This window comes from Danio rerio, chromosome 5 (genome assembly GCF_049306965.1).
Source record: "Danio rerio strain Tuebingen ecotype United States chromosome 5, GRCz12tu, whole genome shotgun sequence".
Taxonomy (NCBI): Eukaryota; Metazoa; Chordata; class Actinopteri; order Cypriniformes; family Danionidae; genus Danio; species Danio rerio.
In genome coordinates, this window is record NC_133180.1 from 35,821,440 (window position 1) to 35,836,300 (window position 14,861).

The 14,861-nt window shown below is 36.5% G+C and overlaps 2 protein-coding genes across 28 annotated transcripts in view; both read right to left on the bottom strand.

Annotated features, from left to right (window-relative positions):
- The window catches only part of fcho2 (FCH and mu domain containing endocytic adaptor 2), a 77,328-nt gene extending 73,055 nt beyond the window's left edge, over positions 1–4,273 (bottom strand). For 23 of the 24 annotated variants that reach the window (XM_073950436.1, XM_073950432.1, XM_073950427.1 and 20 more), the window contains exon 1: positions 4,068–4,273. In XM_073950436.1, the coding sequence (XP_073806537.1) occupies positions 4,068–4,100 (33 nt within the window). In that variant the 5' untranslated portion in view covers positions 4,101–4,273. The remainder of the gene's footprint in view (positions 1–4,067) is intronic. The other variant, NM_001020781.2, reaches the window with a different exon arrangement.
- A 1,803-nt stretch (positions 4,274–6,076) lies between these two features.
- The window catches only part of tnpo1 (transportin 1), a 50,503-nt gene continuing 41,718 nt past the window's right edge, over positions 6,077–14,861 (bottom strand). For 2 of the 4 annotated variants that reach the window (XM_685987.7, XM_073952353.1), the window contains exons 20-24: positions 13,871–13,946; positions 11,759–11,858; positions 11,593–11,667; positions 11,369–11,495; positions 6,077–8,681 (exon numbers count right to left, since the gene is read on the bottom strand). In XM_685987.7, the coding sequence (XP_691079.2) occupies positions 11,388–11,495; positions 11,593–11,667; positions 11,759–11,858; positions 13,871–13,946 (359 nt within the window). In that variant the 3' untranslated portion in view covers positions 6,077–8,681; positions 11,369–11,387. The remainder of the gene's footprint in view (positions 8,682–11,368; positions 11,496–11,592; positions 11,668–11,758; positions 11,859–13,870; positions 13,947–14,861) is intronic. The other 2 variants (XR_011015535.1, XR_012406922.1) reach the window with 1 other exon arrangement.

Here is a 14,861-nt window from a genome sequence, read left to right on the forward strand (position 1 = left end):
GAATCATCCCAATCAATCTAAAATAGCCTAATTCTTTCTAAATAATTATTCAACAAATCTAGTGAAATTGGATTCCTGTTGCCATATATATTGCAGAATAAAGTATATTGCATTGTTACATTTTTCCAATATCGTGCCCTCGTGCAGTCTGTTTACACACCAATGACAGTTAGGTTTTATCCTACTTTACTCTAAAATTCACATACTTTCATACTATATTAAACTAGATTTAGCCTATTTTATATTAAACTAGAGAACAGCCTATTCAGTTTAAAATATTTTCCGTTTTCTCTCTCTCTCTTTTAACTTTTTCTCTATTTTTTCTTTTATTATCATCATTATTTATTTTACCTAATACAACATGCTGCAAACCTTAACTTTCAGTACTCACCTGTTAATATGCTTAATTTATAAATTGAATGCACATCATATATTGTTTACGCACATCATATACTGTTTGTTGCACAATATGAAGATTATAGAGCAGTTTATTTTAATACTTTTTAATCAATTTTGTACTGTTGTAGATTGTTTAATATATTTTTTCTATTTCTACTGTTATTTCCTCTGTTACTTTTGTTTGTTAACTGTCATAAAAATCTTTTTTAAAAGGTTATTATTTTAGTTACAAGAATATCATCAGGAATATCCAAGCAAATTATGTTTTTTTTCAGAGAAAGGATTTGAACATTGACAGCAGACATATTTAAAAAAAATAATCAGTTCCTTTCTAAATTTTGCCTTGCTCCAAGCAGATTTTATTAAATACGGCATAGTATTTTATGAATACTCCATATCTGACATCTTCCTGTGACATTCCACATTCGTAAGTGGTTCTAAATGAATGCATGTAAATGGCGTGCATGTGAACACGATCAGTGACTGCTCTGACATTTACAAAAAGACAAAAACACATCTAAAAACAATGAGCTTTCACGCAGACCTAGAGAGAATCTCAAAGGAAATATCTGCAGCATGACTCAAGCAGAGGCTTTCCATAAGCAGGTGTCTTCATCTGACAAAAAACAAGTCTGAACATCCACCAACAAAACCAAGAGAAGAGAATGCCATGTATCAGCAAAGCTCAGAAGTGCACTAGGGGGGGGAAATCATACAGTGATGTTCAACATGAGAGGAAATCTGCGGTTAAAAGTGTTTGTCAGTGGGAAACGAGACTAAGAGGTTTCCGTCACACAAGTCTTTGTTGTGGGCGGCTTTCACACCTGTGGGCTTTAAGAACCGGAGGGCAGAGAAGATGAATTTCAAGAAATGATGATGATGATGATGATGATGATGTCATGACTCATGACAGATTAATAACAACGCTATTTTGACAGTCTGACCTTCCCGACATTAATTTCATTAAAAGTCTGACAGCTTCAGTGAACTGAAGGAGCGTTTCTCTATATGTGTGTGTATATGTCTGTGCTCTGAATTACAAGCACACAGCTGATCATAGGCGTCCCTGTTTCGCTCGACACAAAGACCTGATTGAGAACAAGACTCCACAGCTCTGCGATGCCTCATCTCTCTTCATCTCCTCCATCTCCTGTTTTTACAGTCACGCCTTCCAAACGCACACTATATCACCCTGCTCAACTCAACACTTCTGCACGTCAGATGCTGTTTAATGGTTAAACCATGATCATATATGCATCACATGACAACTGAGGAATCTTCCGGGATGCTTTCATGCTGTATCGAGCTTTATACGTCCTGTCACTTATGCCATGAATTAATGATCACAAAAAACCTCCGTCTTTTTCATTGTACAAGAGAATAGGCTTATGATGATTTCAAAGTATCATGGCATGAATATTTTCTTTTTATCATTGTATTGTAATAAATTATTTAAAAAAAATTACTTAACTAATGGATTTCAAAGCACAAAAATATATCTTTTACCCATACACATATATAGAATAGCCATTACTATATTAACATTAATTACACAACAGATAATTGAGTTGTCTTTACTGCTGTAGTACTTTGAACCATGTCTTTTTTCTTGTATAGTGTCACTTACATCCAGTTTTGTATAATTTTCTCCATTAGACAGAAAAATAAGCCAATGTGTGTTTTATAGACCATTTTGAGGGATGTAAACAACTGCAATGGTCCTAACGAATTTCCTGTATTACATTTTTCATTTCCATAGCTTTCGAGAATCCAAAAAAAATCTAAATATTGATAAATAATCCATGGCAGGTGTTTTAACGTAAAGTTATCATTGATATGCCTCTTGTTACAGTTATGAAATAGTTTGACAACAAGCAGGAAATTTTTATGGGCCAATAACATAATCACATTGAAATAGTCTATAAAAACGCTTTGAGGAAAAACTTCTGAAGTAAAAATGATCACAAACGTGGTGGTGTATGTTCATTATCACTGCAATGGATTGCTGGATATTTCGACGTCTATCAATGGGAAACAGGTATTGATGTGGAATGTGAGAGATAATAAAGATTAACTTGGCATGATGATACGTGAACACTTATAGTTCCTTGATAGTGATAGAGCTCTGTGGCATGCACAAGGAAATGTCAGCCTTTCACTGAATAGAAAACATGCAGTGGACAGAGACTGAGACTAGTGTAAGCATGGGCTGGTGTAGGATTCTGACGGTATGATAACCTTGGATAATAATATCATGGCTTGATGGTATTGTGGTTACTGCTATAAAAATATATTCTAATTAAATGTCTCGGTAAAAAAAACTAAAACTTTTTTCTCCTTTAAACACAAGATATTTTATTTTGAGAATAATTTTAAATATTTTACAGCAGTAAACATGTCAGGCTAAATAATTAGAAAGAATTCACTTCTGCTGTCTTTCTAAAACACATCTTTGGATATATTTTCTGCTGGAGATACTGTCGTCCTAAAAATGTAAATAAAAAAAATCTTACACACACTTTAGGAACGGTACAGCAGAAATGTTAGACAGTTTTAAAACCTTGAGATTTCCAAACCACGGTATAGCTTGAAAACAGTTATCGTCCCATGCCTGGACTAGTGCTTAATAAAGCCTTAAATTGACATAAAATGTGTCTCTATTTACTCAAACTCCTCTTTTCCCAAACCTAAATGACTTTATTTCTTCAGCAGAAGGCAAAATAAGATATTTCAAAGAATGTTGACAACCAAAACGTACTGGTAATCACTGACAGATCAAAAGCGCTCTATAAAATATCATCTTTTTTTCATCATATAAATCTGTAAAAATGTGAGGGTGAGTGTATGATGAAGGCATGCTAATTCATAGCTGACCTAAATCTTTAAGTCTGCAGAACATATGATTTTACATTGCATTGTAATATAGTCATACAGGTGTGGAATGCTGAGAGGATAAGTGACGACAGGTTTTTTTTTTCTTGGTGATGTGTCCCTTGAGGAAGCAGTATGTCTAATAGAGAGATGTTTCAAAAGATCACAACTGACAGAAAAACTTTAAACATGAAAATGTAATCACAACAGAGCTTAAAGCCACGACAGCACTAACCTTTACGCAAATAAACAGAAACAAAAATCACCATGCTGCGTCTAATAAATGGGAAAGGAAGATAATTGTTACACGTCTCACGCATGAATACCTAAATTATATTCACCTTTAAACTATTAGATTATTATTAGATATTCTGGCCTCCGGTATAACTTCACGGAAGAACTAGCACAGGACAGCCGTGTGATTGACAGCTACAACATCCAATGGGAATGCAGAATGGGGTCATTAACATTCCAAGACGTTGACTGACAGCCAATCGAATTGAAAGGGAGGTGGACCGTCGTTGGCTGTCTATGTCAGATGGATGTAATGAGGCCCAATCCCCGGTCTAGCAGGACGGTCTTCTCCCAGAAAAGTGAGGGGGGCAACAGGCCAGTAGGCGCTCTCGTGCTTGCCTCGATCATGTTATACCGGTATTATCCCAACAAGGGCCGGTGTGAACCAAAACAAGTAACGCACCCTCAGAAAATAAGCACAGCACAACATTTTAAGGAATGACAGAGGAGCAGAGCTGAAGAGTTGTCTTTAACCCGCAAAGAACACAGCATAAACAACCTACCCAAAAATTCTCCAGGAAATAGGGCGTTATCATCTTGCCGTCCTCCCTTCTTCACAGCGGCGGTTGTTCTTGAAGTGAATCGCCTCAGTTTGCACAGTTAATCCACCGTCCTCCCCCCGATGTTGTTGTGTCTGGTGGTTTTTCTCTTTTTTCCTGCTCTGCTGCTGGGTTTTCCTCCCTCTGAACCCGACTCCACCTCCTGCCTTGCTTTTTTCACCCCTCGTTCAGTATATTTCATTGAGGAATTATTATGAAGAAACAGCGACGCCGGTGGCGGTTTGACGAGTTGCCACAATTCCCATGATGCAATCGTGTTGTTTAAATATCTCGCTGTCAAACTCAAACCCTCAGTGTGGGTGGACACTCTTTCCTGGTACAATCATGTGGGCTTTTACCACGAAGGGTACTAAATATTATATTACACATGTCAATAAAAGACCACAGTGTAATGTATAAATATTAGTCTTTAAAAGGATAGTTCACCTAAAATTGAAAATCCTGTCTTCATTTACTCAGTTTTCACTTGGTCCAAACATGTTTGACTGATTTCCAACCCAAAAACAATCATCACTGGACATCTTTTACTACTGACTTCCACAGTAGGCTGTTTTTTTTTTACTTTCGTAGTGGAAGTCCTTGTTTACAGGTTTTCAGCTTTCCTCAAAATATCTTATTTTGTTTATAACAAAATAAAGAACCTCATGTAGGTTTATAACCATTTGTGCATGAGCAAATAGTGAGTAATTTTTAGGATAACCTATTCTTTTAAGTCATGTGAGCAGGTGAGTAAAAGGTAAAAAAATATTATAAAGCTTCCCCAAGTCATTGATATTAAGATTGGCAGGCATTTTTATGTTAAACATATGCAAATGAGGCATTTTTTACCTATTTGCATACACTTCTAGCCAAACAATTATCTAGCAAATGTCAAATTAAAAATGACATTAGAATTATTAGGACAGCCAGATTTTTTTTTTCAGTAGAATAAAATTTTGTATATAATCAGGCAAATTATGCATGTATAATATGGATAACATTAAAACCATCAAGCTTATAGTGTAAGTTCTGCTAAAGGGATTTGGAGTGTGGAACAATAAAACTATTTTAATCAAACGGTCTCAAAAATGTTTTGCAATTGAAATCCACAGACATATAAAGTTAAAAAATTAAATAAACAAAATAAATGTAAATAAATTATTTAGCATGTGCATATTCTTTGGTTTAAGGCAGAGGTTCCCAAAATGGGGGTCACGAGACAAGGAGAGGGGGTCCCTTGGTGATTTTCAAGTTAAGTAAATTTTATTAAACTATTATAATTACCATACTTCATAAATAAACCACAAAAGATGTTAGAAATAGTAGTTAATACTTACTGTACATAAAAAACAACAACATGCAAATAAAAAGCCATCGGCTTTAATTATTATTTTTTCATAGGATTGGTGTGTTTACGTTAGATTAACAACACAACAATAGCGCCAGCTGCAGCAGATTGATTTTATAACTCCAGGTTAAACTTTCAGACACCTTTATGGCAATCAAATACATTAAAGATAAATACAGGCCACAACTGAACATTGAGTATGATCCCTAATTAGTCACCAAAATTAAACAAAGAATAGACTTGTGCTGAAAACATTGTGTCCACCAGTCTCATTAGGTAAGGTTAATATTAAACTAAACACATTAATAAATGACTATAAAAATTATATGACTGTTAGACTGTTGGACTTTTTTGTGCTGTCATTATGCTCATGTTTATCTAAGCCTATTGTTGTATGCTTATTGTTTGTATATTCATAACCACATCAGAGAAACGTGGGAGTCGCAAGTCACTGGCATTGTTATTTTAGGGGTCACGGGCTGAAAAGTTTGGGATACCCTGGTCTAAAAGGTGACTCGTACTGATGATTTCAATTAAAACTTCAATTTCAGTGCACATCATTTTCAAAACTTGTCAGTGTACTTTTAATACCTTCTGCAATTTATCAGACAAATAATATAATCAGTGATTTTTGAAAAGGGTTTATTCTTATCAATGTACAGATCCAAGCAGTGAAACAAACTCACGTCCATAACAATGTCATACAAATATCATTACAAAAATTCTACAGTACAATATATATTCTTTTGCATGATCCAAAATATTTGGTGGCCCCTAAAAATGATTACTTTCTATATTTTTAATCTTTCTTCAAAATCAGATTACAAAAGAAAACAAAAATCACTATAAATGAAACAGCTCTCGGACCAGAAATAGGGAGCTTTTGAGCAAAGTTTTCCTTCGTCATTACAGTATCTTAAATTTCCACACATATAACTTATACAGCAGTTGGTGCAGTCTGGGGTGGGGACACAACATTTTGATCTCCACAAAAAGAAAACGACACAAAAAGAAAAGAAAAGTAGATTCATTACTGTGCAATCTCCAAGTCTCATGGCTGCATTTTTGTTTACCCCATCCCCCATGTTTAACTTCAAGGCGTTACAGTATATACTGCATTCATATTTCATAAATAAGTGTTCACATACATGAGGGCCAGTTTCTTCCATTTTATCCTTGCATGAAGCTATGAGTATTTTTTTATCAGATATTATATCTCCTTTAATAAAAAAAAAGTTTTACATTCCTTCAAAAGGAGACGGAGTGACAAAAAAATATGCCCGTTAGAAAGTATATTCACCAGCAGCAGAATGAATTACAGTGAGTTGCTCTATTATTATTATTATTATTATTATTATTATTATGACACATGAGAGACTAAACAATGGGGAAAGGCATACGTTAAAAAAATTAAAACACCAAAGAAAAAAACAACAACAGTAAACATACCTCCTGAGGTCGCTACAACATAAAATATTCAAGTAGAAAATTACAACACATAGCAGCATTCATAAGTGTAAGACGACACTTAACATTCATAATTTCTGCCTACATCTCCTTTCTTAGGTTGTTCTTCTCGATTTTTAAATTTTTTTTAAGTCAGAAGAATCTCCGACCTCTCTAATCGGTTACAAATGTAAAACAGCTGGAATGTGACAGACAAACAGAAAAAAATTAAAACACTTTGCGGAAATACACCAGCACAACACGGGCTCACAAACACCTGACCGTATCCCATGATGTTCAGATCTAAAACCATAAAAACGCTTGTCTGCTTACATCCTTAAAATCTCTCGGCTAGTTCGGTTTCGATCCAGAGCAGCAGTTTTGTCCATCTCAGACAAAAGCAGCAGTGATTTCGATTGAAACTTCTTAATACCTAAATCCTCACACTCCGGGATACATTCAGGCATTTTAAGGCTTGCTACTGTTCACATGAGGGACACGAATACTGCTTCCACAAGCACTGAACGGTCCAGGATTATACAACGACACAACGCAGGACGTTTTTTATCAAACTTCATGCAGGAGGTAACGAAACTAAATCAAACGGTCACAAAAGCAATATGTAGATGGAAAACACGTCACCTATTGCGTATGTGTGGAAAAAAAATGCAGTATTCTATACGAGGCGGTGCTAGAAAACAGAACAGATTGCTCACTGGGCCACCAACATGCACAAATCAAACAACTAAACATCCAGATTAACCCGGTCAGCCAAAACAGATATTACAAGCAACTTCAAAATCATGCTCTGAGCAAACTTATCAAAAACAAATAGCCGATGCCTTAAAAACAAATATGTTTCGGATTTGCTGGAAACCAGAAAACTCTGGAGAATTAAAGCCTCGTATTAATCGACGGATTGGATTTTCACCGCAAGCCTTTCCTCTTGCTCTGCGCATGCTAACCTAATATACCAAGTCAAATTTCGGAAGAGAATAAAATGAAAGGTTATGCAGTCATTCATATTTTAATTCCTTTATCTTCGCATCACTGCTGATCTAAAAATGTGCAAAGATGAAAACCCTTTCGCTATCGATGATATGACAGGACTTAGATTTCTAGTTACGTTGTGTTACTTTTTAGACGGAGAGCCTAAAAATATGGTATGTTTTTAGCATTTAACTGTCTTTTAAAATTTACTGTCTACTGCTGTGCATAGCTGGCACACAAAACATGGTCTGCACGCTTTCATGCAGTCGAGCTAAACCCTACATCACCCCATGCATAGGACTAATGCTTAGAGTCCAGTTGAGATTTACGTCACACCCACCCCCTCTACACAGTCCAGAAAATAAATAAACAAAACCTCTGCTTTTTGAAGCTTTCGGAGCTCATCTCTAGGCACTTTCCTATATCAGGAGTGCAACCCTACAGAATTTACAGAAATCTTCGTGTCATTGATTTTGTTTTGTTTTTTTAAACCCCTGGATGTCCTTGTTACATTAAGTGCCCTGGTGAAAGAACGCTAACAATGTTTTGTTTTTTTAATTTCACCCTTATGGCTGATTGTTATGACATGGTGAAAAAGTTTTCCTCCCTATTTTGGTTTGGCTTGGCGTGGTGTCGTCGACTTGCGCCTCAGCTAACACTTCCCTCCCACCCGGTCTACAGGGGTCCAGTCGGCCGTATGACTCCCACCCCTGCTAGATCACCCTTCCCCCCAGGTAAAGGGCTACAGATGCCCTGGGTATCAGAGGTTCCCATCCTCTCCCGTAGTGATTAAGCTGCAAAACAAGACAGAAAGAGATATTAGGATAAAAGTTATGCTCAGTAGTAAGTAGATATCACTAACACTTTAGCGATTACTAAAGGCACAGTTTGTGATTTTGGCCACTAAAAGAAATGTATTTGCAACAAGTAAAAATGCGTAGTTTGATGATGCATTGACTGAGTTTGGAATCATGAGAGTTGTCATCTTTAATAAATCCTGTAAGTGTGCATCAAGTTAAAATCATGTTCAGGGATGAGCTAAAGTTTTCAAAACTTATTATCATGGTAGTAAGAAGCAGAATAAAGGTTTTTCCACACTAAAGTCTGAAATTTTCTTACGTATGTGTTGTTTTTCATTTTCAAATTCCAAAAAATTCTCATGCACACAAACCTTGCACACGGAATCTGATGCATTTTATTTAATCTGTTGTAAAATTATTTGCAAAACAATACAAAATGGAGTCTTCAAGTAGTGCAGATGATTTTGTTGTATTCTCCAAGCTTAACAAAAAAAGAGATATTGGGTCTTTGTAGATCATGTCTTTATATTGCATATTATGCTTATTATAAAGGGCTTTTTTATGGCTGCAGTCATATAATCCAGCAGCTCAAGACTGGTTACTCAATGAAGTTAAGCGGGACTGAGCCTGGTCAGTATCTGGATGGGAGACCACATGGGAAAACTAGGTTGCTGTTGGAGGTGGTGATAGTGAGGCCAGCAGGGGGTGCTCAACCTGCGGTCTGTGTGGGTCCTAATGCCCCAGTATAGTGAAGGGGACACTATACAGTCAATGAGCGCCGTCTTTTGGATGAGACGTTAAACCGAGGTCCTGACTCTCTATGGTCATTAAAAATCCCATGGCACTTCTTGTAAATAGTAGGGGTGTAACCCCAGTGTCCTGGCCAAATGCCCTCCATCGACCCATACCCATCATGACCTCCCAATCATCCCCATCAACCGAACTGGCTCTATCACTGTCTTCCCACTCCACCAATAACGGTTGTCCTGTGGCTGCCATCGCATCATCCAAATGAATGCTGCACACTGGTGGGGGTGTGGAGAAATGTCATAAATGTCAAAAAGCGAATGTGGCAATGAGTTCACTGTACTCAAATGGCCTCCACAGTCACCAGATCTCAATCCAAAACAGCACCTTTGGGATGTGGTGGAATAGGAGATTCACATCATGAATGTGCAGCCAACAAATCTGCAGCAACTGTGTGATGCTATCAAGTCAATATGGACTAAAATGTCCAATACCTTGTTGAATTTGTCACAAAGGATTAAGGCAGTGCTAAAGGTTAGCAAGTTTTAGTTAATTAGTAAGGTGTACCAAATAAAGTGTCCGGTGAGTGTAAATACACATTACATTACATTGTGTTGTATTGTAAGACCAAGTGGATTACTTTCTCTGAGACGATTTTGGATTTAGCCTTTCGATTGGAATTGAATTGTCAAAACACCTTTTCAGATGTGAAAAATGAAAAAAAAAACATATCAGATAATAGTTTCGGAGGCAGTGTGTCAATGCGATTGACACAATGTGAGGTCAAATTTATTTTGTAACGTGTGAAAATTACTGACAAAAATTTCAGATTCAGTGTGCAATAACCTTTAGACGAAGAGATTGCTAAAGAAATTGCTGATAAGGAGTGTGACATGCCACAAAGCAGTTTTTTTAAGCCACAGTCAACCTCTTACGGTTTACAATTCACTGCGTTCATGTCAACAGATGAGATGATTTCATGAAATTTAGATTATAAAGTTTATTTGAGACTGTAGGCTATTTAGATCTATGACTAAAATTAATTATCAAATAACCACTTTTTTGCAAGAGACTCTGAGTTCACTCAATAGCTCCCTTCACCATTATTCAGGAATGTCTCTCATGTCTCTTTGATATGACTGGCAAAACCCCTTTCCATATAAATTAGTCAATAGTTGTTTATGTGACCATTATTTTCAACAAAGAACCTTGAAAAAATGCATTAAAGTCTCCCCAAAAATGAAAGCGTTAATTCACCCAAAAATGAAAATTCTGTTGTTAATTACTCACCCTAGTGTCATTCCATTCCCGAGACCGTCATTCATATTTGGAAAACCAATTAAGATATTTTAGGTGAAATCTGAGAGCTCACTCATCCTCCACAGACAGAAACTGTCCAAAGATGTTCAGAAAAGGAACCAAAAACACCATCAAAACATTCCATGCAATTTCAGTGGTTCAACTGTAAACAAACGAAGCTCCATGGACACTTGTGTGAACAAAAAAAAAATTGTCATAACAATTTTGCTGTTGTTTCACACATCAGGTTAAAGTGCATATTTAATACGAGCAGTACAACGATTGCAAGTTGCTCTGCTGACTCTCATGGAAATAAGTTTTTACGGTTGTTTTGGCCCTCAAAAGTGTTCTTGGGACATGATATGATGTACAGTTGTAAACCACTAGTCACATGGAATGCTTTGACAGTGTTTTTGGTTCCTTTTATAGACTTTAAACATCTCTGGACAGTTGCAGTTGGTAATGAGGTAAATCATGAATTAATAAAATCTTCTAATTTGTGTTCTGAAGATGAAATTAGGTCTCATGTGACGGGAATGGAAAGGGGGGGGGGTCATTCGAGAAAAGCAGTTATACCAAAGAAATTTTACCACCACAATCCCCTAATATGTTGGCTAGCCCAAAAAAAGTCCTACCTCTTCAATCAGGCAACATCTACACCCCGTAGAAAGCTGCAAGTCTCTCTTTCAGTGGAGGGGGAAACTGGTCAGAAAAGCGTCTCCAATTCTCATCTCCAACCTGGTTCTTAAAACCATGCAAGATCTAACAGGGAACACACACTTAAGTATGAAGCATATATACACAATAGCCTTGAAGGTTTTTCCCAACTCACAGACTCATCATTTACACAGTGCTCTACCTTATAGAACATTTCTCGAAGATCGTCTTTTGGGTTCATCCAGGATGCTACAGCATCACAGAAAAATATAAAGTCCTGAAGAGGAAGGATGGTAAAGAAAACAAAGTGATCATTTTGGGATCGTCAGATCACTCAGGCAGACATCAGGAAGAAAATTGTGTCATACCTGCACCACACCACCAGGGTTGACCGTGATCATGGTGCAGATTCCTCTGAACGCAGAGTCTTTTTCTTCATTGTCTCTTATATTGCGAAGAGAGGTGCACCTACATAAGGGCAAGAACCAGTTTTCAAATAACAAGCCTGTGTGGTTAATTAGCATGTGGGCTAAAACATCATCAACAGGATATCATGACTACCACCTCAGAGCACCTTGGGACGACTAAATGTTTTCAATCACAGAGATTGGTCAATTGAGACCAAAATTGTCTTCATAATTTTCAACTCTTGTTGAAACGGAGGCCCCGTTTACACCTAGAACTTGATTTTGTCAATACAATCAGAAGCAGACAATAATAAACACAGGTGTAAACTGAGTTTCAAATGTTTTGTGCTTGTCCACTTTTCACCAATACCAGAGGTAGTCAAGAATGCATTCAATACGATTGCTTTCATAACATACAGGAAATGTCCATGTGATTGACGCTTCACATTATAGGATGAGTTGTTAAAACCCGCTAGCCAAATATGATTTTAATTTTTGCCATCTAAAATGATAAATTAGGTTTTAAGGTGAAAAAAGTCATGTAAATATGTCATTACCATCAGTGATTCTAACACTGTTTTTGCAGATCTCAGAGCAGAATTTAACCTCTTAAGGCCCAAGGTTTTTTTTTTTTTTTTTACATGCATTTTCTCTTTACTATTTGGGCTTATTGGTACCTATTTAGAATAAAATCTAAGTATCATCTTTTGACATGATGTACTTTTAGATGTCCATATATATGTGACTGTTTTTTAATGCATATTTAGCATATACATTTTTTTAAACTTGCTTTGATTATCAGAGAGTAAAAACAAAATTTTTTCCCATTTTGGACAGTTTACATGCTGGAAAACAATTGCAGGATGAAACTGTATGTCTGTAACAAAATATAAAACATTTTCAATAGCCACTTAAGAGCTTCAATGTGCTGTCCACATATGTGGACACTCAAGCCCTAGGATGTTAAAGCTTTTGTTCTTTGAAATGTTTTTTCTGTTCACTTTTGTCATGCTTGCATGTAAATTCTGTTACTTCATTCCATAATATTAGACCAGAGACCTCAAAGAAATCTGGAAAGTGGCTGAAAGTGGACAAAAAACCCAAAGTCAAAACAGGAATGCAATTCCTTCGTCTGCTTGTGATTTGAACAATCCAAACAAATCTACATAACAGGTGTAAACAGGGCCTGAATAGTAGTTTTGGGTTTTCTCTGAGAAGTTCAGTTTGTTGCAATATTTCCTAATAATCGTTATTGTTAATTTTATTGGATTTTAATCAAATGAATCTACCTTCTTTAGTAATTATGAATGTTTATGAAGATCTTTAGCCATTTTTAATGGTAAAAACAACCTACTTTACAATTCACAACATATTCAATGTCTATATAGCACCGTGTATTCTGTCAGCTGCCAGTTTAAGTAGTGCAAATTTTGGGGCAGGCTTTCTGGGATACAATCATGCATCTACAAAGACTCCACATTAAATGGGGAGGAGGAAAACAATGCTTTTCAAAGAAGCATTTCCATTTGTCTTCTTTTTTTATCTATTTATCTAGTGCTTTTGTTTCCTAGAACCAGCAAGCATTTGATTTTACCCCATGCACTCAATTAGTAGTTAGATAGCGACAATAAAAGACGAAAACAGAAGTGAAAACTGAAATAAATCAATTGAGAATACATGAAGGTGCTACTGAGGCAAATTAAACGACAAGACCTAGAGGGACAGGGTTAGTCACATGGTTGGCAATGATTTAGACTGAATCATACAGAACAGAGAGATAGGTAGAAAGAAAGAGAGAGAAATAGAGGGATGCCTTCTCTCAAATGTCTTGAACAGGCCTCCTACTGTGCCTTCTTGCATAGATTTATTTTGCAAGATGCTATAAATATTAGACGGCTGACATTTTATGTACATTTCTAGACTGTGAAGAAAAGCAGGAGCCTTTTCGAAAACACTGGGAAAAGGCTTGGAGAGAGACTGAGCGAGGAAGAGAGAGAGAGAATCACAGGGAGAAAAGAAAGAAGATAGACAGAAAGAGGAAATGAATGAAATAAAAGATTGAATAATACACACCAGGGTCTTATAAACTGCTGTAGCATGGGTGCCACCTCTTGAGGACAAACGTAACCAAGACGACCAATTGTTATTGCTAAGGTAACGCAATCACGGTTATACAGCACCAAACGCCAACCAAGACATGAGCGAATGAGGGGGGGAGGAGAAAACAAAAAGAAACAAACAAACAAACAAACAAACAAACAGACAACTCAGAAACAGAACTCAACAGAATCTGTGTATGAGAATAAACACAAGATTTCACTAGTGCTCTTCACAGCCCCAGACTACAGGATCAAATGTAAAATATGACACTAAAAAACATAGATCTCGTTTAAGGGAGGAGTTTTAGAAAACACGGTTTCTTATTGGCTCAGAGTTGCTGAGAAAAATTGCGTTTAAAAGGTCTGCTCAATTCCTTTTCCTGACCATCACGATTACATGTTTTTTTTTCCATCCCAAATCCCAAATTTGAAGATACATAGCTTTAAAGTCTACAGAAAACAATCTTGTTTTCTAAGATTTTCTCCCTTAAACTCACAAAAAACTTCTTCAGTAGAACAGAAAAGTCTTGTCTTTCTTTCTGTCTCTTTTGTTTCTTAAGAAATGCATATTACGCCAAGCGAACTACATGGAGAGGACTAGATTCCACCAGGATCTTAAGAGGCACAGAGGAGGGAGACCTAAGTTTAAGAGACACAAAACTATGCAACATTCTCATTAAAGACAGGCATTTATGAACAGTCCAATGAGACATGCAGAAAGCAGATGATTGGCTCATTAGAGAACGCAGTTCAGTGCAGGATGGGCTGATTCAAAGAATCTGAAACACAGTTAGGCACTGTTCACCATTAATATGTCGATTAATTGATAAATAGATTTTTAAAAATTGGAGAAACGCAACATCTGAACATTACTGAAATCAAACTTGCACTGTAAAGAAGAGATAGACTATTGTCAAAAGTTTGGGGTAGATTTTTCAAAGTAGTACTTTCTTAAGGCCGCAAAG